The following is a 25117-nucleotide window of genomic DNA, read 5'->3' as shown; positions in this document are numbered from 1 at the left end:
GGTCCTGCCCCCCCCTTAAAACGCCGTCTCGTTGAGGCGGGATTTGGGGGGGACAATGGGGAGGGCGGCATCAGCGGCGGGGGGGGGGGCACCAGGGGGGCCCCCAATCCTGGGCTGGGGGGAAGGCGGGGGGGGGTTGGAATGGAGGGGGGGCCGCCGGGGTGTGGGGGGGCCCGGAGGTTTTTGCTTTTGCCCCCCGAAAGCCGAGGGGTTTGGGGGGGGTCGGGCTGGGGCGGGGGGGGGGCCAAGCGCTGGGCCAGCTCCTGGCAGCGCTCCACGAAGCTGCCGGCCCCCCCCCGGGGACCCCCAGAATAAAGGGGGGGCCCCTCCGCTCCCCCTCCCAGCGAGCGGGGTTGGGGGGGGGGGGGCGGCCGTTTTGGGGGGGGGGCGGGGGGGGGACGGAAGCGGCGTCTCCCCCCGGCTGGGCCCCTGCGAGCGGAGGCTGCGGAGGAGAAAAAAAATAAGGGGGGGGGGTGGCACCCCCAAAAAATTGGGGGGGGGGGGGAATAGTGTGGGGGGGGTGTTTCCTACCTGGGGGGGCCAGGGGGGCCAGTTAAAGCCAAATCGCACTGGTCCAGTTGCCGCAACAGCTCCTCTTCCGTCAAACCGTCGGATTCTGGGGGGGGCGGGGGGGGGGGGGGAATGAGGTTGGGGTTATTTTGGGGGGGGGGGAAACCCCAAAAATCCACCTGTGCCCCCCCCCCCCCACCCCCTCCACGGGTCCCCGGGGGCTTGGCCAGCGCCTCGAGGGGGGTGGTGGCCATGGGGGCGGGGGGGGGGGTTGAGTTATAGGGCCGGGGTATAGGGCTGGGGAGGGCTATGGGGGGGCCAAGCTTCTGGGGGGGGCGTAAGATGAGGGTCCTGTGCTTTTTTTGGGGGGGGCACCCCCAAAAATGGTCCCGTCCCCCCCCCCCGCAGGTCCCTGGGGCTTGGCCAGTGCCTCCAGGGGGATGGTGGCCATGGGGGTCCTTTGCCATAGGGTCAAGCTATTCCGCAGGGTGAAGGGGGAGGATTTGGGGGGGGGGGGGGGGCACCCCAAAAATGGTCCTGTGCCCCCCCCCAACCCCCGTGGTGGGTCCCCAGGGGCTTGGCTAGCGCCTCCAGACGGCTGGTGGCCACGGGGGTCCTTAGCCATAGGGTCAAGCTATTCCGCAGGGTGAAGGGGGAGGATTTTGGGGGGGTGGGGTGGGGGGGCACCCCAAAAATGGTCCTGTGCCCCCCCCAACCCCCGTGGTGGGTCCCCAGGGGCTTGGCTAGCGCCTCCAAGGGGGTGGTGGCCACGGGGGTCCTTAGCCATAGGGTCAAGCTATTCTGCAGGGTGAAGGGGGAGGACTTTGGGGGGGGGGGGGGCACCCCAAAAATGGTCCTGTGCCCCCCCCCCAACCCCCGTGGTGGGTCCCCAGGGGCTTGGCTAGCGCCTCCAGCGGGGTGGTGGCCACGGGGGTCCTTAGCCATAGGGTCAAGCTATTCCGCAGGGTGAAGGGGGAGGATTCTGGGGGGACAGGGGGGGGCACCCCAAAAATGGTCGTGTGCCCCCCCCAACCCCCGTGGTGGGTCCCCAGGGGCTTGGCTAGCGCCTCCAGACGGCTGGTGGCCACGGGGGTCCTTAGCCATAGGGTCAAGCTATTCCGCAGGGTGAAGGGGGAGGATTTTGGGGGGATGGGGGGGGGGCACCCCAAAAATGGTCCCGTTCCCCCCCCCCCCGCCCCCCCGCGGCGGGTACCTGGGGGCTTGGCCAGGGCCTCCATGGCGGTGGTGAGGTCCCAGAGCTGGAGGCTGCCGTTGGCGTGGCCGGTGAAGAGGCAGCGGCGCGGGCGGGAGCCGATGCGGCTGGAGCCTTCGCACTCCTGCACCGTGAAGGCCGTGATGGCGGCGCCGTCCACCGCGCGCACCTCGCAAATCCTTCAAGGCGGAGAGGGGGGAAACCTTCCGTAACCCCGGCGGAATTTCCACACGACCCCCCCCCCCCGCCCTTCGCCGTCGGCACCCACCGTTTGCCGGTGGACGAGAGCCGGACGAAGACTTGACACGCGTCCGGCACCACCCGTTGGATGAAAACCTGCTCCTCGTCCCGTTCGCCGAAGGGTCCTGAGGATAAAACACCCCCCCCAACTTCAACACTCATCCTACGTCGCCTCCGGCCCCCCCCCAAATCCCAGGGGGGGGGTTTTGATACCGATATCGGTGCCGGCGGCGCCTTCCAGCTCGTCCAAGGCCAGGATTTTGAAGGAAGCCAAAGGGGTGGACCCGGGTTGGGTGGAAATCATCCCGCGGAAGCGCGTCACCGTCCAGGTGCGGACGTGGTTGTTGTCGGCGCAAACTTGGGAAGAAGAGGGGGAAGAACGGGAAGACCGAGGCCGGAGGCGGGGGGGAGAGGTTTCCACGTGGTAAAGGGAGGGGGGTTCCCCCCACCCCGGCGCCGGCGCTCACCGGAGATGAGGTGTTTTTCCGACAACATGATTTTGGTGACGGGGCTGCGGTGGACGGTGAAGGTTTGGAAGAGTTGAGGGCCGGAACCCACCGTTTCGGGGTGTTGGACGATGACCCGCACCACCCCCGAACTGGTGCCGTAAGCGATTTCGATCCAGTTGCCGCTGTCACCTAAAGACGCCACCCCCTCCCAGTAACAAACTGGGAGGGTGAGGCACATCCCCCCCCCCTCCCCGCGGCGAAGAGAACGGCCTTACTGGTTTTGGGGGTGAGGTAGACGCTGAGGGCGGTGACGGCGTCTTCGGTGGGGTCGCGGTAAAGCTCCGTCACCAGCAGGTCGTTGTCCTTCATGCGCAGGGGGAACTTCTGAACGTCTTGGGGGGGGGACACACGCAGGGCGAAGGGGACGGTGACGGCGGTGGCACTGCCACCACCGGGGTGGGGGGGGTCAGAGCCGCGTCACCGGCGCTCACCCACGTAGTAGATGGAGCCGTTGTTGCAGCCGAGGAGGAGGAAGGTGCCGGCGGCATCGTAGCTGTTGATGGGGACGACGTCTTGGATCTACGGGAGAAGGCGGTTTGGAGGGACGATTTGGGGACAATCCGCCAGCGGTGACACACCCCCCCCCACCTCATATAACCTGCCAGTGCTTGGTGACGGCGTTCCAGACGCCGATTTTGCCGGTGTGGCTGGTGGCGATGAGTTGGTTGCCCACGAAGAAGATGGCTTCCACCGGCACCCCGAGGTGGAAGACGCCTGGGCGAGGAGGAGACGCCCCAGAGAGGCCCCGCAACCCCTCGAGATCCTCCGAGATCACGGAGGATGAGGATGGAGGGGAGGGGAGGGGACGGGGGGGGGGGAAGGTGGGCTCTCACCGATCTCGTTGCCGTTGCCGTCGGCTTGCAGGGCCCAGAGGATGATCTCGGTGCAGGAGGCGGCGGCCACCATCTTGTCGTGGTCGCCCAAGGCTCCACCCAACACCTTGGCGTTGAGGGCCACCCGCTCGATCACCCAGTCCAAGCGGGGGCTGGAGAAGACTTGCTGCCACCCCGAGGTCTCCTTCACCCTGGGGACAAGCAGAAGGCGGTCAGTTGCCGGGGGGGGCGGGAAGGGGGGGGAGGTGGCCGCCCAGTCCGTCTCTCCCAGTTCCTCCCAGTTTACCTATAGCAGACCAGGAACTGGGCGTAAGCCACGGCGATCCAGTTGTGATGCCCGCAGACGATGCGCACCGCCCCCGGCTCGTTGGCTAGGTTGGGGGGGGGGGGGTCGGGGGGGGAAAAAACCAAAACCAAACCCGCTCCATAAACCTCAACGCCGCGGCGTTGGAAGGTCGAAACCTTCTCCCGGCGGTTCCCGGTCTTACCGGCGGTCGGGTGTCGCTCTTCCAAGAGGCGTCCCACCAAGCCGGCGTTGCCCAGGCCGGGGGGCATGGTGTGACTGCGCCGCACGGGGGGGCGGTCGGGCGGGGGGGGCAAACGGGCCACCGGCTGCGGCCCCGCCAGGCTGTGCCGGTTCCGGCGTTTGGCCGGTAAAACTGCGGAGCGGAGCCGGGGATGGGGGGGGGGCCCCAAAAAAAAAAAAAAAAATTAAGGGGTGGGTGGGTGGGTATTTGCACCCCACGCCGCGTCGCTTATGGGGGAGGGGGGGTTGGATTTACCGGGGGGGGGCAGGTACCCGTTGAAGAGGACGCTGCCGCAAGACGAACGCTCCAGTTCCTCCCGGAGCTGCAAGCGGCGAACTTTAAAAAGGGGGGGGGGGGGGGTGTGAAAAGCGCAAGAATTTTGAGGGGGGGGGGAGGTGGGGGTGTGAATCCCCGAATTGGGAATCTTTGCCCCCCCCCGAAATTGTCACCTAAAGGGGTGATGCCGTAAAACTGGGCTTCGTGGAGGAGGAGGGAGACGCTGACGCCGCGGGGGTCCAGCTCTTTGGTGCGGAGGAAATTGAGGATGGGGGCGAAGACGGTGGGGTCCCGGTCGATGAAGATCTTTATTTTCATGGGGGGGGGGGGGTTGGGGGGGGGAAGAGGTGTGGATATAAAATATTTGGGGGGACACCCCACCGCCCCCCCCCCCCCACTTCCTTCCCAGCGCCGGACTCACCGCTCCCGTCTCATCCTTCAAGGTGGAGATGCGGCCGCTCAGGAGGCTGAGGGGGGGGGAAGATGGGGGGGTTTAGGCTCCTAAGACCCCCCCCCCCTCCCCTTTATCCCCGAGGGGGGGGTGTCTGTCTGTGTCTGCCTCCCCCCCCCCCCCCGCCATCACCTGGAGAAGAAGGAGTCGGAGATCCAGGTCAGGGTCTGGCGGGATGTGCTGAACCTGTTGCGGGGGGGGCGTCAGAGCGGGGCTGGGGGGGGACACACACACCCAGTAAAACCCCGGGGGGGGGGCAGATAAACCGGGGGGGGGGGGGGAACAAAAAACTTGGGAGGGGGAGAAATTCCAGGGAAGAGGGGAAGAAAGCTCGCGAGGGGAGCAGAAAGACACCGGGGGGGGGGTGAGCAAAGAGCTGGGGGGGGGGCAAAAAAAGCCTCGGGGGGGTGTGGAAAAACCGGGGGGGGGGGCAAAAAAGCCGGGGGGGGGGATAAAGAGTCGGGGAGGGGGCAGAAATCCCGCGGGGGGGGGAGCACAAAGGCACCTTGGAGGGGGGAGAGGAGCTTGGGGGGCCCCCGAAAAAACCCGCGGGGGGGGCAGAAAGAGCCTGGGGGGGGGTAGAAATCCCGGGGGGGGCAATAAAGAGTAGCGGGGGGGGGAGAAACTCTCCGTCGGGGCAGAAAGACGCGGGGGGGGGGCAAAAACCTCGCGGCGGGGGGGGCAAAAAGACCCCGGGAGAGGGCCCAAAATTCTTCGAGGGGGGGCAAAAGACCCGGGGGGGAAGAGGGGGGGGCAATATCCTCGGGGAGGGGCAGAAAGAGCCGGGGGGAGGGTGGTTTATAAAGACTCTGGGGGGGGCAGAAAGTTTGGGGGGGGGGGGAAGACCCGGGGGGCAAAAAGTCTTGAGGGGGGAACAGAAAGACCCGGGGGGGGGGCAAGGGGGGACCTGACGGGTTTGGGGGGGTCCGAGGGGGGGGGGGGGTGTCAGGGAGAGCCCGGGGAGGGGCGGGGGGAACGGGGAGGGACGGGGGACCGGGGGGGACCCGGAAGTCTGAGGGGGGGACACACACCGGGAGAACCCGGAAGTCTGAGGGGGAAGCCGGAAGGATGGGGGGGGGGGGAACGGACGGACACCGGGGGGGACCGAGGGGAAGCGGAGAGGTCCCGGGAGGGTCCCGGGGGGGTCCCACGCGTCCCACGCGCCTCTTGCCGCCCACGTTGAGCTGCACGACCTCCGCCCCGGGCCGCGCCGCCCCTCCCGGCGCCGCCATGGCCGCCCGGCGCTGCCGCTTCCGCCCGGCAGGCGGTCCCGCCCCCCGTCCGCCGCTCCTCATTGGTCGTTCGACGCCGGCTCCCCGCCTTCCGCCTCTCGCTATTGGCCTGTCCGACGAGGCCCGACTCCCGCGCCGATTGTCCTCGCTCATTGGCGGAGCGCCGTGTCAGTCAGGCCCAGCCCGCCCTTTCTTAAAGGGCCAGCAGCATCGCGCATCGCCCCCCCCCCCCAACCTTATTAGACCCCCCCCTCGGCACCTCAGACCCCTCCCAGCACCCCTAGGCCCCCCCCCAGCCCCATAGAAGCCCCTCCCGAGCCCCCCCGAACCCTCAGACGCCCCCAAAACCCCAGTCCCCCCCCCCGAACCCCCGAGGGATGCCCCCACCCCAGAGACGCTCTTAACCCCCCCATAGACCCCCCCCCAACCTTTCCAATGACCCCCCCCGGCCCCCAGAACCCCCCCAGCCCCTCCATAACCACCCCCCCCCCGGGGTGCCCCCCAAGCCCCAAGGAGCCCTTTAACCCCCCCCAGCCCCCCCGACGCCCCCCCGAAACCCTAGACGCTCCCTCGAACCAGCCCCCCCCCCCGCCCCCCGACTTCCCCCCCAGGAGGCCCCCCAACCCCCCCAGCCCGCCCCCCCCAAGCCCCACACACACCCCCCGGGGGGGTCCTTCCTGCTCCTTTATTTTTGGGGTGCGGGGGGGGGCTGTGTGTGTGCAGCGGGGGGGGGGGGGGGTGTTTATTACATTTATACAGTCACAGCGCGGCGCTCGGGCCCGGGGGGGGGGCCCCCGGGGGGGGGGGCGGGGGGGGTGTCAAGTGCTTGGAAGGCGGGGGGGGGGTGGGGTGTTTATTTGGGGTTATTTTCCTGGCTTTTGGTAAAATCTTTACAAGTACAAACCCTGCCCCCAACCCCCCCCCCCCCCCCCCCGCCGGCCCCCCCCCCCCCCCCCCCCCCGGACTCGGGGGGGGGGGGGGGGCCACATGGCTCCGTTCAAAATTTGGGGTACCCCAGGGTGGTGGGAAACCCCCCCCCCCCCACTCCCGGGTATGGGGACCCCCCCGGGTGATGGGGACCCCCCCAGGGTATTGCAGAGCCCCCCCCCCCCCCCCGAGGTGATGGGGACCCCCCCCCCTTGGTTTTTGGGGACCCCCCTCCCAGGATGATTCCCCCCCCCACCCCGGACAATGGGGACACCCCCCCCCCAGGTATTGGGGACCCCCCCCCGGCTCTATGGCTTGTGCACGGGAAAAGGGGGGGCCGGGGGGGGACACACACACCCCCCCCAGGTGGAGGGAATTTGGGGGGGGATGGAAAAGCGCCGGGGGGGGGGGGGGACCCTGACACAGACCCCCTTTCCAAATCCCGGGGGAGGAGGGGGGGGGCACCCAGGATTCGGGGGGGGGGGGCTCCCCCCCCCGCCAGGGGTGGGGTCCCCCCCAAACCCACCCCCTTCCTCCACCTCCCCACCCTGGGTGGGTCCGAGGTGGGGTGCGAGGTTGGGGGGGGGTGGGGGGTGGGGGGTGTCCCCCCCCCAGAAATGGGGGGGGTTTTGGGGGGCGGGGGGGGTGTTCACTTCCGCCTCCCCGAGGTGCTGGGGCGCCGGTCGCCCTCCCCGCCGGGGGAGGCCCTCGTCGGTGGAGGAGGTGGTGAGAAGACCTTGGCTCCACCGGGCCACCTCGGCGTGTTCCTGGGCGCAGGTGGCCAGCGCCTTCAGCCACCCCCGCATGTCCTCCTGGGGGGGACACACACACGCACACGCCCCCCCCGAAACCATCATCAGACCCCACCCCACCCCCCCCGAAAACATCACCTTTTCCCCCGAAACCAGCAACAGGCCCCAAAACCATCAGCAGGTCCCCCAAAACCATCAGCAGGTCCCTCAAAAGCATCATCGGGTCCCCCAAAACCATCACCAGGTCCCCCAAAACCATAAGCAGGTCCCTCAAAACCATCAACAGGCCCCCAAAAACCATCATCAGGTCCCTCAAAAGCATCATCAGGTCCCCCAAAAACCATCAGCAGGTCCCCCAAAACCATCAGCAGGCCCACAAAAACCATCAGCAGGTCCCTCAAAAGCATCATCGGGTCCCCCAAAACCATCATCAGGTCCCCCCAAAACCATCGTCAGGTCCCTCAAAACCATCAGCAGGCCCACAAAAACCATCATCAGGACCCTCAAAAGCATCATCGGGTCCCCCAAAACCATCATCGGGTCCCTCAAAACCATCAACAGGCCCCCCAAAACCATCATCAGGTCCCTCAAAAGCATCATCGGGTCCCCCAAAACCATCATCAGGTCCCTCAAAACCATCATGAGGTCTCCCCAAACCATCATCAGGTCCCTCAAAACCACCGACAGGCCCCCAAAAACCATCATCAGGTCCCCCAAAAACCATCATCAGGTCTCCCCAAACCATCATCAGGCCCCTCAAAACCAGCAACAGGCCCCAAAACCATCATCAGGTCCCCCCAAAACCATCATCAGGTCCCTCAAAACCATCAACAGGCCCCCAAAAACCATCATCACGTCCCCCCAAACCATCATGAGGTCTCCCCAAACCATCATCAGGTCCCTCAAAACCACCGACAGGCCCCCAAAAACCATCATCAGGTCTCCCCAAACCATCATCAGGTCCCTCAAAACCAGCAACAGGCCCCCACAAACCATCATCAGGTCCCCAAAAACCATCAGGTCCCTCAAAACCATTGACAGACCCCCCAAAATCATCAAGAGGTCCCCCCAAACCATCATGAGATCCCTAAAAACCATCATCAGCCCCAAACCATCATCAAGTTTCCCAAAACCATCATGAGATCCCTCAAAACGATCATCAAGCCCCAAACTACCATCAGGTCCCTCAAAACCATCGACAGGCCCCAAAACCATCACAACATCCCCCCAAACCATCATCAGGTCTCCCAAAACCATCACCAGGTCCCTCAAACTACCATCAGCCCCCCGCCAAACCATCATGAGATCCCTCAAAACCATCAACAGGCCCCTGAAAATCATCAAGTCCCTCAAAACCACCATCAGCCCCCCCCCTAAATCATCATCAAGTTTCCCAAAATCGTCGTCAGGTCCCCCAAAACCATCATCAGGTCCCTCAAAACCAGCAACAGGCCCCAAAACCACCATCGGATCCCCCCCAAACCATTATCAGGTCCCTCAAAACCATCATGGGGTCCCTCAAAACCAACACCAGGCCCCCCCAAACCATCAACAGGTCCCTCAAAATCATTATCAGGTCACTCAAAACCATCAATAGCTCCCTAAAACCATCAACATCCCCCAAAACCATCATGAGGTCCCTCAAAACCATCACCAGGCCCCCCAAAACCATCACCGGGTCCCTCAAAACCAGCAACAGGCCCCCAAAACCCATCATCAGGTCCCCCAAAACCATTATCAGGTCCCTCCAAAACCATCATGAGGTCCCTCAAAACCACCATCAGGTCCCTCAAAACCATCACCAGGCCCCCAAAAACCATCACCGGGTCCCTCAAAACCACCATCATGTTCCCCAAAGCCATTATCAGGTCCCTCGAAACCATCATGAGGTCCCTCAAAACCATCACCAGGCCCCAAAAACCATCACCGGGTCCCTCAAAACCACCATCAGGCCCCCCCAAACCATCATCAAGTCTCCCAAAAGCATCATCAGGTCCCCAAAAACCCATCACCAGGTCCCTCAAAACCATCACCAGGCCCCCCAGAACGCCCCCCCCTGCCCCCATCGCCCCCCAACCCCGTAGACACCTACCTCGTCCTTGGCTTGCAGGAGGAACTCGCTGCCATCGCTGGTCCTACAAGAGAAAGACCCGCTCAACGCCACCCCCCCACCACACACACCCCCCCATCCCTGGAAATTTGGGGGGACAACACCCCCCCCCCGCCATGAGCACCCCAATGTACTTGAGCTTGAAGACGTTCTTCTTCTTCTTGTAGTCGCTGGCCACCTCGCTGGTGGAGTGGTGGAGGTTGAGGAGGGGTTCACCACCGTGGGTGGTCCCGGCCGCTTGTCCCTTGGCGTCCTTGTAGAAGCCGAGGTCACCCTTGCTCAGGACGCAGTAGAGGTTCACCCAGGATCTGGTCAAGGGGGGACATGGGGGAGGGGGGGTGGTGACACCCAACAGGTGACCCACCGCTGCTGGTGGCTTTGTGTTGGGTGGAACACCCGAGCCCTGGTGAACCCTCCGCATTGATGGACCTCCAAGCACGGGTGAACCCTCCCCACTGATGGACCCCCAAACCCTGGTGAACCTTCACCACTAATGGACCTCCAAGCCCTGGTGAACCCTCTCCATTGATGGACCTCTAAGTCATGGTGAACCCTCTCCATTGATGGACCTCCAAGCTCTGGTTAACCTTCTCCATTGATGGACCCTCCAAGTCATGGTGAACCTTCACTACTGAAGGACCTCCAAGTCCTGGTGAACCCTCTCCACTGATGAACTTCCAAACCTTGATGAACCCTCTCCACTGACGGATCTCTGAGCGCGGGTGAACCTTCTCCATAGAGAGACCTCTAAACCCTGGTGAAGTTTCACCACTAATGGACCTCCAAACCCTCGTGAGCCCTCTCCATTGACAGACCTCTAAACCCTGGTGAACCTTCACCACTGATGGACCTCCAAGCTCTGGTCAACCCTCTCCATTGATGGACCCTCCAAACCCTGGTGAACCCTCTCTACTAATGGACCTCCAAGCTCTTGTCAACCCTCTGCATTGATGGACCCTCCAAGCCCTGGTGAACCTTCTCCATTGATAGACCTCCAAACCTCGGTGAACCTTTACCACTGATGAACCTCCAAACCCTGGTGAACCCTCTCCATTCATGGACCTTCAAGTCATGATGAACCCTCTCCATTGATAGATTCTCCAAGCCCTGGTGAACCTTCACCGCTGATGGACTCCAAGCTCTGGTCGACCTTCTCCATTGATGGACCTCCAAGCCCTGGTGAACCCTCTCCATTGATGGACCCCCAAAACCCTGGTGAACCTTCACCGCTGATGGACCTCCAAGCTCTGGTTGACCTTCTCCATTGATGGACCTCCAAGCCCTGGTGAACCCTCTCCATTGATGGACCCCCAAAACCCCGGTGAACCTTCACCGCTGATGAACCTCCAAGCTCTGGTCGACCTTCTCCATTGATGGACCTCCAAGCCCTGGTGAACCCTCTCCATTGACGGACCCCCAAAACCCCGGTGAACCTTCACCACTGAGGAACCTCCAAACCCTGGTGAACCCTCTCCATTGATGGACACCCCCCCAACCTGTCCCCCTTTGGCCCCACCCACCTGTTGGACGCCTTCTTGTTGGGGCCATCGAGCTCGTGCTTGCGGAAGAGGAAGCCCTCGTGCTGCACCGTGTGGGTGGGGGGCGGCGGGGGCGGGGGGGCGCTGCCCTGCGCCGGGGCCGACCTTGACCTCCGCGTCTCCCCCGGGCCCTGGGAGGTGTCTTTGGGTCGCGGGCGTCGGCGGGGTTTGGGACGGTCCCGGGCGCGGGGACGGTCGGGGCGCGGCATCCGTTCCGGTAGCCCCTCAGGACCGGTGGGCAAGCGGGCGGGGGACTCCCGCTCGCGGGGCTGGCGGGGGGGAACGAGGTGGGAGTCAGGGTTTGGGTCCTGGTGGCCCCTCGTGGTGGGGACACCAAGGGGACACCGACGAGAAGCCAAGGGGACACCAAGGGGACGCCAAGAAGAAGCCAAGGGGGCAACAAAGGAGACGCCGAGGGGACACCAATGGGACGCCAAGTTGAAAGCAGGAAGATGCCAAAGGGACACCAAGGGGACGCCAAGAAGCCAAGGGGGCAACCAAGGGGACGCCAAGAAGAAGCCAAGGGGGCAACCAAGGGGACGCCGAGGGGACACTAACGCGACACCAAGGGGACACTGAGGGGACAACAAGGGGATGCCAAGAGGACACCAAAGGGGATGCAAAGGAGAAGCGAAGGGGACACCGAGGGGACACCGAGGGGATGCCAAGGACACACTAAGAGGATGCTGAGAGGACACCAAGGGACACCAAGGGGATGCCAAGATGCCAAGGAGACTCTGAGGGGACATCAAGGGGCCATAAAGGGGACATCGATGGGGCACCAAGGGGATGCCGAGGGGATGCCAAGGAGACACCAAGGGGACGCCAAGGGGACACCAAGGGGACATCAAGGGGACGCCAAGGGGACACCGAGGGGACATCATGGACTCACCGGAGCTGGCAAGGGGCCACCAGCCTCCTTCTCCTGCAGCTGCTCCACGATGTCAGCCAACGTGGCTTTGCTATCGGCAGAGATTTGGGGGGGGGGGGAAAGGGGGTGTCACGTCAATCCCGGCCACCTGAAGGTGACACCGGTGTCCCCATCCCCGCGCTCACCCGCCGCCTTTGCCTTCGTGGCGCGGCGGCTCCGGCTCGCTGGATTCCTGCCGCTCCAACCGCCGCTCGCGTCGTTCCCGGCGCCGTTCCAGCAGCCCCGTCCTCCCCTCCCCGCTCTCCTCGGTTTTGGGGGGCACTGGGGGCTCGGTGGCAGCGGTGGCGGGGGGTGGCTCCCCCCCAGCCCCGCCGTCACCGGGAGGTGCCTGGACGCGGTCAAGCTTGGGCTGCAGGCGCTCGGGCCGGAGCTCGTGGCGCACGTAGGCGACGCGGGGCTCCAGGCGGCGGCTTTCGGGGCGCTCGGTGCCCCCCGGTGACGGCGTTGTCCCCCCCCCCGGGGGTTCCCCCAAAAATTTGCGGCTGAGGAGGGGCGTCGGCGGCTGCTTGTTCTGCTCGGCCTTCAGCTTCTCGATCTGTGGGGTGGGGGGGGGGTGACGGGGATGGAGGGGGGGATGGGGATGGAGGTGGGGATAGGGAAGGTGGGGAAGATGGGGATGATGGAGATGGAGATGGGATGGGGATGATGGGGATGATGGGGATGGAGATGGAGATGATGGAGTTGGAGGTGTGATGGGATGGGGATGATGGGGATGGAGGTGGGGATAAAGGGGATGATGGGGGTGACGGAGGTGGTGGAGGTGATGGACATGAGGATGATGGAGATGGAATGGGGATGATGGGGATGGAGATGGAGATGATGGAGTTGGAGGTGGAGGTGGAGATGGAGGTGTGATGGGATGGGGATGATGGGGATGATGGGGATGGAGATGGGGATGGAGGTGGGGATAATGGGGATGACGGGGGTGACGGAGGTGGCAGAGGTGGTGGAGGTGATGGAGATGGGGATGATGGGGATGATGGAGATGATGGGGATGATGGAGATGGCAATGGGATGGGATGGGGATGATGGGGATGATGGAGATGATGGGGATGGGATGGGGATGATGGCGATGATGGAGATGGAGATGACGGAGATGGAGGTGGAGATGGAGGTGGGATGGGATGGGGATGATGGGGATGATGGGGATGATGGGGATGGAGATGGAGATGGAGATGGGGATGGAGATGGAGTTGGAGATGGAGATGGGGATGGAGGTGGGATGGGATGGGGATGATGGGGATGATGGAGGTGGAGGTGGAGATGGAGGTGGGATGGGATGGGGATGATGGGGATGGAGATAGAGATGGAGATGGGATGGGATGGGGATGTTGGAGATGGGATGATGGGGATGAGATCATGGAGATGGGGATAATGGGGATGGAGGTGGGGATGGGATGGGATGGGGATGATGGGGATGACGGGGATGGGGATGATGGGGATGATGGAATGGGATGAGGATGGGGGTGATGGAGGTGGTAGAGGTGGAGATGGAGATGGGGATGATGGGGATAATGGGGATAGAGATGGGATGGAACGGGGATGATGATGGGGATGGAGACGGAGATGATGGAGGTGGGATGGGGATGATGAAGGGGATGGAGATGGGGATGTGACGGGGATAGAGATGGAGATGAAGAGGAGGATGGAGGTGCGTACAGGGACAGGGCCGGGTAGAGTGACGGGGACGCTGAGCCGGCGGCTGCGGTGCCCCCGGTGGGTGACACAAGAGGACGGGGGGGTGACATCAGCCCCCCCCCCCCCCTCCCCTCCTCCCCCCCCCAAGGTGCCCGTACCGTGGTGAGGCGTCGGAGGGAGCTGAACCTCTCCTCCCACGCGGCGGCCGCTTTCCGGAACGCTTCGTGCCTTCGGATCAACTGTTCCACCTCGTCCACGCTGCTGCCCAACTCCTGGCTCTTCAGCAGGGGCTCCTGGGCCGTCAGCCAGGCGTCGGCCACCACCGCCTCCTGGGCGAACTGGTGCACCTCCAGCACTGCCGGACAGACGGACGGGAGCGGGGAAAGGGAGGGGGGCAGGCGGACGGAAGGACGCGCTCATGGCGGCACCCTCCCCGAAGAGCGTCTCGTCCCCACGGCGTTGGAGGACCTCAGCCGGCATTGCCGGACAGACGGACGGGAGCAGGGAAAGGGGGCAGGCGGACGGAAGGACGCGCTCGTGGCGGCACCCCCCGAGAAGATCCCATCCCCACGGTGGTGGAGGACCCCACCCCCCGACCCCCAAATTAACACCCCTCCCCACCCCCGCAGTGGGACTCACTCTGTTGCAACCACTCCCAGTGCTTGTCCCACTTCTCCATCATCTCCTTCTTCTTGGCCAGCAGCTTCTCCACGTGGGCTTTGATCTGCGGGGGGGGGAGGAGATGGGTTGGGACACCCCAATAACAATCCCCCCCCGCCCGCCCCGGGTTGTCCACCCCCCCCACGGCACCTCGTCGGCCGCCGGGCTCTTGCTGAGGATGAGGGTCTTGCCCAGCTCCAGGCAGGCGGCGATGCTCTTGCCACGGGCTTCGATCTCGTTCTTGAGACCCTGGTGGTCGTTCATCAGCAGCTCCACCGAGGAGACGTCCCTGCGAGAGGGGACGGGGGCTGGGAGGGCGGGAGGGGACAGGGATGTCCCCCCCCTCCCCGGGAAGGGACAGGAGATGGGTCCTTGGCTTCATGGGTGGGAGAGGACATGGGTCATCCAGATGGGATGCGACTTCCTTGGTTTCATGGATGGGATGGGACATGGGTCCTCCAGATGGGAGAGGACACAGGTCCTTGGGTGGGACAAGAGATGGGACCTTGGCTTCATGGATGGGACAGGACACGGGTCCTTGGGATGGGACAGGACACGTTTCCTTGGCTTCATGTATGGGACAGGACATGGGCCCTCCAAGTGGGACAAGGCTTCCTTCACTTCGTGGGTGGGAGTGGACATGGGACCTTGGGATGGGCCAGGACATGGGTTCTTGGGATGGGATAGGACACGGGTGTTCAGGATGGGACAGGACACAGGTTCTTGGTGCCATGGATGGGACAACACAAGGGTCTTCTGGATGGGCCAGGACACGGGACCTTGGGATGGGCCAGGACACGAGTCCTCCAGATGGGGCAGGACACAGGTTCTTGGTGCCACGGATGGGACAACACGGGGGTCCTCGGGGTGGGATGGGACATGGGACCTTGGAATGGGACAGGACACGGGTTCTTGGTGTCATGGATGGGCCAGGACACAGTTCCTTGGGATGGCCCATCCTCCAGATGGGACAGGACCCAGGTTCTTGGTACCATGGATGGGCCAGGACATGGAACCTCAGAATGGGGGAAGACGTGGGTCGTTGGCACCACGGATGGGCCGGGACACGGCTCTTGGGGCCAGCACAGGACACAGTGCCACGGCGCAGCTCACCCCTCCCTCTACCTGGGCTTCTCTCCGGCGCCGATCTGGCAGAGGACGCCGTCCATCCAGGCGAGAAGGTCCCTCACGGTGCCGACAAAGCGGATCTTATCGGCCACGCTGGCGACATGGAGCCGACACTCCTCGCACGCCGCCAACAGCTCCTTCCACGCCCGTAGAACCTCCTGCTCCCTCCCGGCGATGGCCTCGGCGTTGTCCCCGGCGTAGAGCGTCCTCAACTGTGCCGCACCCTCTTGTAGCTGCCGCACTTGGGTCACCAACACCTCCACGTCGTGCTCGAAGGCACCCAACGCCCGTTGCAAGGCGCCGGCCGACGCCCTGCCTTCCCGGGCTGCCAGTTCAGGCAGGCGTTGCCTTTTTTCCTCGATTTGCCCCAAAACCTCTTTGCAATCGTTGAAGAACTTGTGCAATTCGTGAGAAGCCGCCAACATCTGCGCCCGGGTCTCCATCAGCTCCAGAAGATCTGCCCAAGCTTCGTTCACCCCGTCCTTCCATTCGGCGATGGTGGCGGCGTCGGCGTGGCCGTAGTCGATCAACTCATCCACCATTTGGTTGACGGCGGCGATTCGCTCCTGCCCCACGCTGCCCGTCTCGCTGGCGAACTCCAGGAACTTCTCCTGGAGCAACTGGGATGGGTAGGGATGGGCAGGGGTGAGGGATGGGCAAGCGCCGTGTCGGCCGTGCCGGGCGGGGATGGGGGCAGAACCTCCGGTGTGGGGCAGGGATGGTGGCCAGGACTCCTGCTATAGGGGGGTTGATGGTGCCCAGGACCAGGATGGTGGCCAAGAGCCCCAGTGTGGGGCACTGACGGTGCCCAGAACCCCTGGCATGGGGCAGGGATTGTTCCCAGGACCTCCACTATGGGGCATTGATGGTGGCAAGGAGCAGGATGGAGACAGGACCGCTGGCGTGGGGCAGAGATGGTGCCCAGGACCCCTGGTATGGGGCATCGATGGTGCCCAGGAGCAGGATGGTGGCCAGGAACCCCTGGCATGGTGTAGGGATGGTGCCCAGGACCCCCAGCACAGGATGACGACAACTCCAGGACCCTTGGCATGGGGCAGGGACAACACCAAGACCCCCAGTGTGGGGCAGGGACTTCACCAGGACCCTGGGGACAGGGTGGGGACAACTCCAAGACCCCAGGCACAGGATGGGGACAACTCCAAGACCCTTGGCATGGGGCAGGCACAATGCCAAGACCCTTCACCCATGGCAGGGACTTCACCAGGACGCTGGGGACAGGGTGGGGACCACTCCAGGACCTCTGGCATGGGGCAGGGACAAGGCCAATGCCCCCAGTGTGGGGCAGGGACTTCACCAGGATGCTGGGGACAGGATGGGGACAACTCCAAGACCCTTGCCATGGGGCAGGGACAATGCCAAGGCCCCTCACCCATGGCAGGGACTTCACCAGGACCCTGGGGACAGGATGGGGACAACTCCAAGACCCCAGGCACAGGATGGGGACAACTCCAAGACCCTTGACATGGGGCAGGGACAACACCAAGACCCCCGGTGTGGGGCAGGGACTTCCCCAGGACGCTGGGGACAGGGTGGGGACAACTCCAGGACCTCTGGCATGGGGTGGGGACAACACCAAGACCCTCGGGCATGGGGCAGGGACGATGGCAAAACCCCCAGCGTGGGGCAGGGACTTCACCAGGACCCCGAGGACATGAACTCCAGCACCCTCGCCACGGGACGCGGCCGATGGGCGATGCCAAGACCCTCCTTGGCGCCTCCTCCCCCGCCCCCACTGACCGTGACGTGTTCGAAGTCCTGTCCCAGCTCGGGGGAGCCGGCCACCACCTCCTTCTCGGCGATCCAGTGCTCCAGCTCGTCCACCTCCCGGTTGAGCTGGTAGAGCCAGTATTGCTGCTCCAGCTTGGCCTTGCGTTCCTCCACCAGGTCCTTCAGAGACACGTACAGCCGGTCAACCTGCGACTGCCGCCTGCTGACCTGTTCGCTGGGCACAGGGACACAGCGCCCGGTGAACGCCAAGGACCCCCGGCGTGGGGCAGAGAGGTTGGGGGGGTGGGGGGTGGGGGGCGGTCTGGAAGGGTGGAGGAACGAAGGTGCCCAGGACCACCAGTATGGGGCACTGATGGCACCCAGGACCTCTGGCATGGGGCACTGATGGCGCCCAGGACCAGAATGGTGCCCAGGACCACCAGTATGGGGCATTGACGGTGCCCAAGACCGCCAGTATGGGGCACTGATGGCGCCCAGGACCAGGATGGTGCCCAGGACCACCACTATGGGGCATTGACGGTGCCCAAGACCACCAGTATGGGGCACTGATGGTGCCCAGGACCAGGATGGTGCCCAGGACCACCAGTATGGGGCATTGATGGTGCCCAGGACCACCAGTATGGGGCACTGATGGCACCCAGGACCTCTGGCATGGGGCACTGATGGCGCCCAGGACCAGGATGGTGCCCAGGACCACCAGTATGGGGCGTTGATGGCACCCAAGACCACCAGTATGGCGCACTGATGGTGCCCAGGACCAGGATGGTGCCCAGGACCACCACTATGGGGCACTGATGGCGCCCAGGACCAGGATGGTGCCCAGGACCACCAGTATGGGGCATTGATGGTGCCCAAGACCACCAGTATGGGGCACTGATGGCGCCCAGGACCAGAATGGTGCCCAGGACCACCACTATGGGGCATTGACGGTGCCCAAGACCACCAGTATGGGGCACTGATGGCGCCCAGGACCAGGATGGTGCCCAGGACCACCAGTATGGGGCATTGATGGTGCCCAAGACCACCAGTATGGGGCACTGATGGCGCCCAGGACCAGAATGGTGCCCAGGACCACCACTATGGGGCATTGATGGTGCCCAAGACCACCAGTATGGGGCACTGATGGCGCCCAGGACCAGGATGATGCCCAGGACCACCACTATGGGGCATTGATGGTGCCCAAGACCACCAGTATGGGGCACTGATGGCACCCAGGACCAGGATGATGCCCAGGACCACCAGTATGGGGCACTGATGGCGCCCAGGACCAGGATGGTGCCCAGGACCACCACTATGGGGCATTGATGGTGCCCAAGACCACCAGTATGGGGCGCTGATGGCGCCCAGGACCAGGATGGTGCCCAGGACCACCAGTATGCGGCACTGATGGTGCCCAAGACCACCAGTATGGGGCACTGATGGCGCCCAGGACCAGGATGGTGCCCAAGAGCACCAGTATGGGGCACTGATGGCGCCCAGGACCACCAGTATGGGGCACTGATTGTGGCCAGGACCCGGATGGGGATAGGACCTCCAGTGTGGGACAGGGATGGTGCCCAGGACCCCTGGCATGGGGCAGGGGTTGCACCCACCTTTGAGGGTGGCCAAGTTCCAGAAGGGCCCGGCACTGGCGGGAGAGTTGGGCGATGGTCTCCTCGTAGTTCTCCACCGTCTGCTCCGTCAAGAGGTGCTTCTTGAGGAGTTGGAGGGTGCTCTGCTCATCCTTGAAGAGGGGGGAGATGTGGGGCGGTGAGGTGCTGGGGGTTGGTGAGTGTCCGGGGGGGTGTCGTTGATTGCTCTCCCCCCCCGCCCCGCCAAAATAACCCCTTCGGCACCTTCCCCTTCTCTTCGCTCATCAAGAGCAGCTCCTGCTCGCCCAACCACGACTCCACCTCGGCCACGTCGAAGTAGTATTGCTCCAGTTGGTAGGTGGCGTCCAAGGTCTGCTGCCGTCGCTCCGCCTGCTCCTGCAGCTCCCCCCACAACGTCCCCAACCGCTCCAGGAGCCTTCGGACGCCTTCGGCTTCGGGGCTTTTAATGGAAGCGACGGCTCCGGCGCGTTCCAACACCTCGTCCACCCGAGGTCGGTGGACCTGGATCTCCCGGCGGAGGTTCTGGGGGTTGCGGGGAGAGGAGGCGTGTGGAGGGGAGAAGGGTGGGGGGTCAGTGGGGTGTTGTCCCCCCCCCCCCAAATTGTCCCCTGTGGGGGCTGACCTGGTTCTTCTTGATGTACTGCTGGACCGTCTGCAGGTTGGTGCCGTGGTCCTTCAGAGTGGCCAAGGGCAGGCGGTCCTGGACCCACAGCTGGGGACAGGGGGTGGGATGGACCTCAGAGTTGTCTCTGTCCCTCATCCTGTCCCCATCCCATCCCATCTCCATCATCCCCATCATCTCCATCACCTCCATCCCCATCCCATCTTCATTCCAGTCCATCCCATCCCATCTCCATCATCCCCATCATCTCCATCGCCTCCATCCCCATCCCATCCCAGTTCATCCCCGTCGCATCCCATCCCCATCATGCCCATCTTCATCCCCTCCACCCCCATCTCCATCCCCTCCATCCCCATCCCAGCCCATCACCTTCCCAGTCCATCCCAACCCAGACCATCCCATCCCCATTCCATCTCATCTCCATCATCCCCATCATCTCCACCACATCCATCCCATCCTGATCCCATCACATTCCGTTCCATCCCATCTCATCCCCATCCCAGTTCATCCCGTCTCCATCTCCATCCCCATTATCCTCAACACCTCCATCCCCATCCATCCCCATCTCATCCCCATCCCGATCCCACCCCATCCCATCTCCATCATCTCCATCACCTCCATCCCCATCCCATCCCAGTTCATCCCAGTCCCATCTTCATCCCCATCATCCCCATCTCCACCATCTCCATCCCCATCTCCATCCCCTCCATCCCCATCCCATCCCATCCCCATCCCAGTTCATCCCAGTCCCTTCCTCATCCCCATCATCCCCATCTCCATCATCTCCATCCCCATCTCCATCCCCTCCATCCCCATCCCATCCCCATTCCATCCCATCTCCATCATCTCCATCCCCATCCCATCCCCATCATCTCCATCCCCTCCATCCCCATCCCACCCCCATTCCATCCCATCTCCATCATCTCCATCCCCTCCATCCCCATCCCATCCCCATCATCTCCATCCCCTCCAACCCCATCCCATCCCATCCCAATTCCATCCCATCCCATCTCCATCATCTCAGTCCCCTCCATCCCCTCCAACCCCATCCCATCCCATCCCAATTCCATCCCATCCCATCTCCATCATCTCCGTCCCCTCCATCCCCATCCCATCCCCATCATCTCCATCCCCTCCAACCCCATCCCATCCCCATTCCATCCCATCTCCATCATCTCCGTCCCCTCCATCCCCACCCCAGTTCATCCCAGTCCCAGTCCCATCCCCGTCCCCATCTCCATCCCCACCCCACCCCTGTCCCCGCCCCAGGTACTCACCACCTCGTCCTCCAGCTCGTGGCTGACCTGATGGACCTCCTTGGAGGCCAGGAGGATTCTCCTCCGTTCCTTGAGGGGCTCGATGAGGCGGACGATGCGGGTGCCCACCGCGCTCTGCCGTTCGCCCACCCCCTGCCTGCCCGCTGCCTGCGCCGGCAGCGCCGCCGCCTGCACCTGCAGCTCCCCCACCTCCTTGGACCACTCCTCCACCTGCGACTCCATCGTCTGAGGGGAGGGGGGGACACAGGGCTGGGGGACGGGGGACGGGCCGGGGAGGGGCCCCCCCAACCCCCCGGCCAGGAGCAGCGGGGAGGTGGGCCGGTGGCGCTGAGCACCCGATGCGACTGGGGCGGAGCGCTGGTGTCCCCCCCCCGCCACCCAGTGTCCCCACAACAACTGGTGTCCCCCACCGCCTGGTGTCCCCCCATAACCTGGTGTCCTCCAATAACCAGTGTCCCCCCACCGCCTGGTGTCCCCCCATAACCTGGTGTCCTCCGACAACCAGTGTCCCCCCACCGCCTGGTGTCCCCCCATAACCTGGTGTCCTCCAACAACCAGTGTCCCCCATAGCCTGGTGTCCCCCCATAACCTGGTGTCCTCCAACAACCAGTGTCCCCCCACCACCTGGTGTCCCCCCATAACCTGGTGTCCTCCAACAACCAGTGTCCCCCATAGCCTGGTGTCCCCCCATAACCTGGTGTCCTCCAACAACCAGTGTCCCCCATAGCCTGGTGTCCCCCCATAACCTGGTGTCCTCCAACAACCAGTGTCCCCCCGACACCCGATGTCCCCCCACAACCTGGTGTTCCCCTGACACCCGGTGTCCCCCCACAACCTGGTGTTCCCCCAACACCTGATGTCCCTCCACAACCTGGCATCCCCCAACACCTGGTGCTCCCCCAATACTTGGTGTCCCTCTATAACCTGGTGCCCCCCCAACACCTGGTGCTCCCCCAACACTTGGTGTCCCTCCACAACCTGGCGCCCCCCAACACCTGGTGCTCCCCCAACACTTGGTGTCCTTCCACAACCTGGCATCCCCCAACACCTGGTGCTCTCCCAACACTTGGTGTCCCTCTATAACCTGGTGCCCCCCAACACCTGGTGCTCCCCCAACACTTGGTGTCCTTCCACAACCTGGCGTCCCCCAACACCTGGTGCTCCCCCAACACTTGGTGTCCCTCCATAGCCTGACATCCCCCCATAACCTGGTGTCCCCCAACACCCAACGCCCCCTCCAAACCTGCTGTCCCCCCAAAACCCACCTGCAACCTCTTGAGCTGCCGGCTAACGCTGAGGAGGTCGGCTCCTGCCCCCACCGTCTCCAGTTGCTCCTCCAGCCTCCCCAGTCGTGCCTCCATGTCGGCGTAGCTCCGTGCCAAGCGCTCGGCAGCGGCGGCTTCCGCCAACCGCCGGCTCCGGGCTTGGCTGGTGGTCTCCAACTCTACCCAACATTGCCGGAGCTCTTCCAGTTGGCGCCGAACGGCACCGGTTAATTCGGGTTTGGCCAGGAGAAGTTCTTCACCTTCCTGAGATGGGGTGGGGTGGGGTCAGGGGGGGTCAAGGTGGGGGGGTGTCTCCCCCCTTCGTGGCAACTGGGGCACTGGGGGAAGGCTGTTGGCCATGGGGGTGGTGGAGTTTCATGAGTGGTGGAGCTCCATGGGGCTGATGGAGCTCCATGGGGGTGGAGGAGCTCCATGGGGAGGTGGAGCTTGATGGGGTGAGGAGCTCCATGGAGTGGTGGAGCTTGATGAGGGTGGGTGAAGCTCGATGGGGTGGTGGAGCTCCATGGGGTGGCGGAGTTTCATGGGGCTGATGGAGCTCCATGGGGGTGGAGGAGCTCGATGAGGGTGGTGAAGCTCAATGGGGTGGTGGAGCTCCATGGGGTGGCGGAGTTCCATGGGGCTGATGGAGCTCCATGGGGGTGGAGGAGCTCAATGAGGGTGGTGAAGCTCGATGGGGTGGTGGAGATCCATGGGGTGGTGGAACTCCATGGGGCTGATGGAGCTCCATGGGGGTGAAGGAGCTCGATGAGGGTGGTGAAGCTTGATGGGGTGGTGGGTCTCCATGGGGTGGAGGAGCTCCATGGGGTGGTGGGTCTCCATGAGGTGGAGGAGCTCCATGGGGGTGGAGGAGCTCCATGGGGTGGTGGGTCTCCATGAGGTGGAGGAGCTCCATGGGGGTGGAGGAGCTCCATGGGGGTGGTGGAGCTCCTTGGGGATGCAAGGAAGGGTGGGGGGGCAAGGAAAGGGGGGGCAGCCGGGGAAGGATGGGAATGGGGGGGGTGGGCAGTGAAATGGGGGTGCAAAAAGGGGGTGCAAGGAAGGGGAGGGGTGCAAGGAAAGGGGGGGGGATCCAACAAAGGGGGAGTGCAACGAAGGTGGGGTGCAAGGAAAGGGGGGGGCATCCGGGGAAGGATGCGAATTGGGGGGGGGGCAACGAAGGGGGTGTGCAAAAAAGGGGGGCAATGAAGGGGGGGGGGTGCAAGGAAGGGGGGGGGGGCAGCCGGGAAGGACGCGAATGGGGGAGGGGCGCAACGAAGGCGGGGGTGCAAAAAGGGGGGGAAACGAAAGGGGGGGGTCCAACGAAGAAGGGGGTCCAACGAAGGGGGGGGGGGTTTGGAGGATGCGGAGGGGGGTTGGAGGATGAGGGGGGTCGGAGGATGCGAAGGGGGGGGTTTGGAGGATGCGGGGGGGGTTTGGAAGACGACGGGGGGGGGTTGAAGGATGAGGGGGGGGTTGGAGGATACGGGGGGGGGGTTGGAGGATGCCGGGGGGGCGGGGGGTGGAGGATATGGGGGGGGGGGTTTGGAGGATGTGGGGGGGGGGGGGGGGGTTGGAAGATGCGGGGGGGGGCCTCAACCACCACGTCATCCGCAACCGCCCCCCCCTGCCGCAAACGCATCGCGCGGCAAAGAAGCGGTTAAAGCTCAGTTCCCCCCCCCCAGCATCCCCCAACCTCTTGCCCCCCCCCCCGTGCCCCCCCCCAAACCTTCTCGATCTTCTCCAGCCACTCTTTATTCTGCGCCAGCTCGGCCATGAAGGCCTGGTGCTTCAGCCAGGGCTTGGGGGGGCGCGGGGGGGGGTCCCGGGAGGGGGTCCCCCGCCATCAGCACCTTCTCCCGGATCCAACCATCCAGCTGCGGGGGGGGGAGGAGGGGGGGGGAAGAAAAAATTTCTGTGTCACACACACCACCACCACCCCCCCGCTCAAGGAAAACCACCCCCGCCCAAGGAAACAACCCCCCTTCCCACCCCCCCACCCCCCCCAAGGAACGCCGCCCCCCCCCCCAAGAAACAGCCCCCCCCGTCCAAGAACCGCCCCCCCCCGCGCAAGAAACACCACCACCCCCCCCGAAATCCCTTAGCAAACAACCCCCCCCCGCAAGAAACACCCCCCCCCCCCGCGCAAGACCCCCCCCCCCCCGACCAAAAAACACCCCCCCCCCGATCAAGAAACACCCCCTCCCGCGCAAGACACCCCCCCCCGACCAAAAAACACCCCCCCCCCCGGCAAGACCCCCCCCTCCACCCGCGCAAGAACCGCCCCCCCCCCCCCCCCCCCCCGACCAAGGACTCCCCCCCCCCCCCCCCCCGGCGCAAGACCCCCCACCCCCCCCCGATCCTTAAGAGGGGGGGGGTTGTGGTCCCTCTATGGGGATGCGGTCGGGGAGGATGAGGAGGATGAGGAGGGGGAGGATGAGGATGAGGAGGAGGAGGATGATGCCGCAGAACCTTTGCGGCAGCCGCCGGGCGGAGCGCGAAGGCCGGATCCGGCCCCCCCCGCCCCCCCTTCCCTGGTGGATGCGCCAGAAAAAGCCGGTGGCTCGGCCAAGCTCCTTCTGGACCAGCGAAGCCTCCGGCGCAGCCACCGCGAAGCCACCGAGATGCTGAGGAGCATCTATGGGGGGGGCAGGACCCCCTGGTCCAGCTCAGGGGGGGCACTAGGGGACAATCCGCCCCCCAAAGCCATCCAGACCCCCCAAGGATGGTGACACCAATGTGGGGTGACAACGGCGTGGGGTGACACCAGCAGCACCCATCTCGGCCACCCACGAAGCCCCCTGAGATGCTGAGGAGCATCTATGGGGGGCAGGACCCCCTGGTCCAGCTCAGGGGGGGCACTAGGGGACAATCTGCCCCCAAAGCCATCCAGACCCCCCCAAGGATGGTGACACCAATGTGGGGTGACAACGGCGTGGGGTGACACCAGCAGCACCCATCCCGGCCACCCACGAAGCCCCCTGAGATGCTGAGGAGCATCTATGGGGGGGCAGGACCCCCTGGTCCAGCTCCAGGGGGTGGCCTTGGGGACAATCCACCCCCCAAAGCCATCCAGACCCCCCCAAGGATGGTGACACCAGCATGGGGTGACAACGGCGTGGGGTGACACCAGCAGCACC

The 25117-nt window shown here is 64.5% G+C and overlaps 2 protein-coding genes across 3 annotated transcripts; both read right to left on the bottom strand.

Moving 5' to 3' along the window:
- On the bottom strand, positions 1-5964 carry SHKBP1 (SH3KBP1 binding protein 1). Of its 2 annotated transcripts, XM_063318571.1 has the most exons (17): positions 5724-5962; positions 4692-4745; positions 4530-4575; positions 4282-4414; positions 4088-4168; positions 3794-3964; positions 3592-3676; positions 3306-3496; positions 3071-3186; positions 2904-2991; positions 2688-2804; positions 2431-2601; positions 2177-2320; positions 1992-2088; positions 1724-1902; positions 532-616; positions 1-442 (listed from the first exon to the last, which is right to left on the bottom strand). In XM_063318571.1, exons 1-17 carry the CDS (start codon positions 5942-5944, stop codon positions 16-18), a joined length of 2406 nt encoding a protein of 801 aa, XP_063174641.1. In that variant the 5' UTR covers positions 5945-5962; the 3' UTR covers positions 1-15. The 2 variants fall into 2 exon arrangements, with proteins under 2 accessions (XP_063174641.1, XP_063174643.1); XM_063318573.1 differs by lacking the exon at positions 4282-4414 and having other exon boundaries at positions 4105-4168; positions 5724-5964.
- Positions 5965-6609: 645 nt separating this feature from the next.
- LOC134507672 (spectrin beta chain, non-erythrocytic 4-like) lies at positions 6610-23854 on the bottom strand. The gene is made up of 18 exons (XM_063318459.1): positions 23707-23854; positions 21981-22244; positions 20716-20940; positions 19439-19528; positions 19060-19338; positions 18817-18947; positions 17234-17438; positions 15473-16095; positions 14498-14636; positions 14327-14411; positions 13846-14042; positions 12175-12584; positions 12011-12080; positions 11101-11387; positions 9715-9888; positions 9563-9605; positions 7322-7530; positions 6610-6616 (listed from the first exon to the last, which is right to left on the bottom strand). Exons 1-18 carry the CDS (start codon positions 23752-23754, stop codon positions 6610-6612), a joined length of 3486 nt encoding a protein of 1161 aa, XP_063174529.1. The 5' UTR covers positions 23755-23854.
- Positions 23855-25117: the final 1263 nt, after the last annotated feature.

This window comes from Chroicocephalus ridibundus, chromosome 26, assembly GCF_963924245.1.
Source record: "Chroicocephalus ridibundus chromosome 26, bChrRid1.1, whole genome shotgun sequence".
Classification (NCBI taxonomy): Eukaryota; Metazoa; Chordata; class Aves; order Charadriiformes; family Laridae; genus Chroicocephalus; species Chroicocephalus ridibundus.
This window is presented reverse-complemented; position numbering and strand designations above follow the sequence as displayed.

Coding starts and splice junctions, on each gene's coding strand:
- LOC134507672 (XM_063318459.1), bottom strand. CDS start 23,754: ATGGCCGAGCTGGCGCAGAATAAAGAGTGGCTGGAGAAGATCGAGAAG. Junction 20,941..21,980: donor GGCAGCTCAAGAGGTTGCAG/GTGGGTTTTGGG, acceptor CCCTCCCCTCAG/ACGATGGAGTCGCAGGTGGA. Junction 12,081..12,174: donor CACGAAGGCAAAGGCGGCGG/GTGAGCGCGGGG, acceptor CTCTGCCGATAG/CAAAGCCACGTTGGCTGACA.
- SHKBP1 (XM_063318571.1), bottom strand. CDS start 5,944: ATGAGCGAGGACAATCGGCGCGGGAGTCGGGCCTCGTCGGACAGGCCA. Junction 4,169..4,281: donor TTACGGCATCACCCCTTTAG/GTGACAATTTCG, acceptor CCCTTTTTAAAG/TTCGCCGCTTGCAGCTCCGG. Junction 3,965..4,087: donor CGGGTACCTGCCCCCCCCCG/GTAAATCCAACC, acceptor TCCGCTCCGCAG/TTTTACCGGCCAAACGCCGG.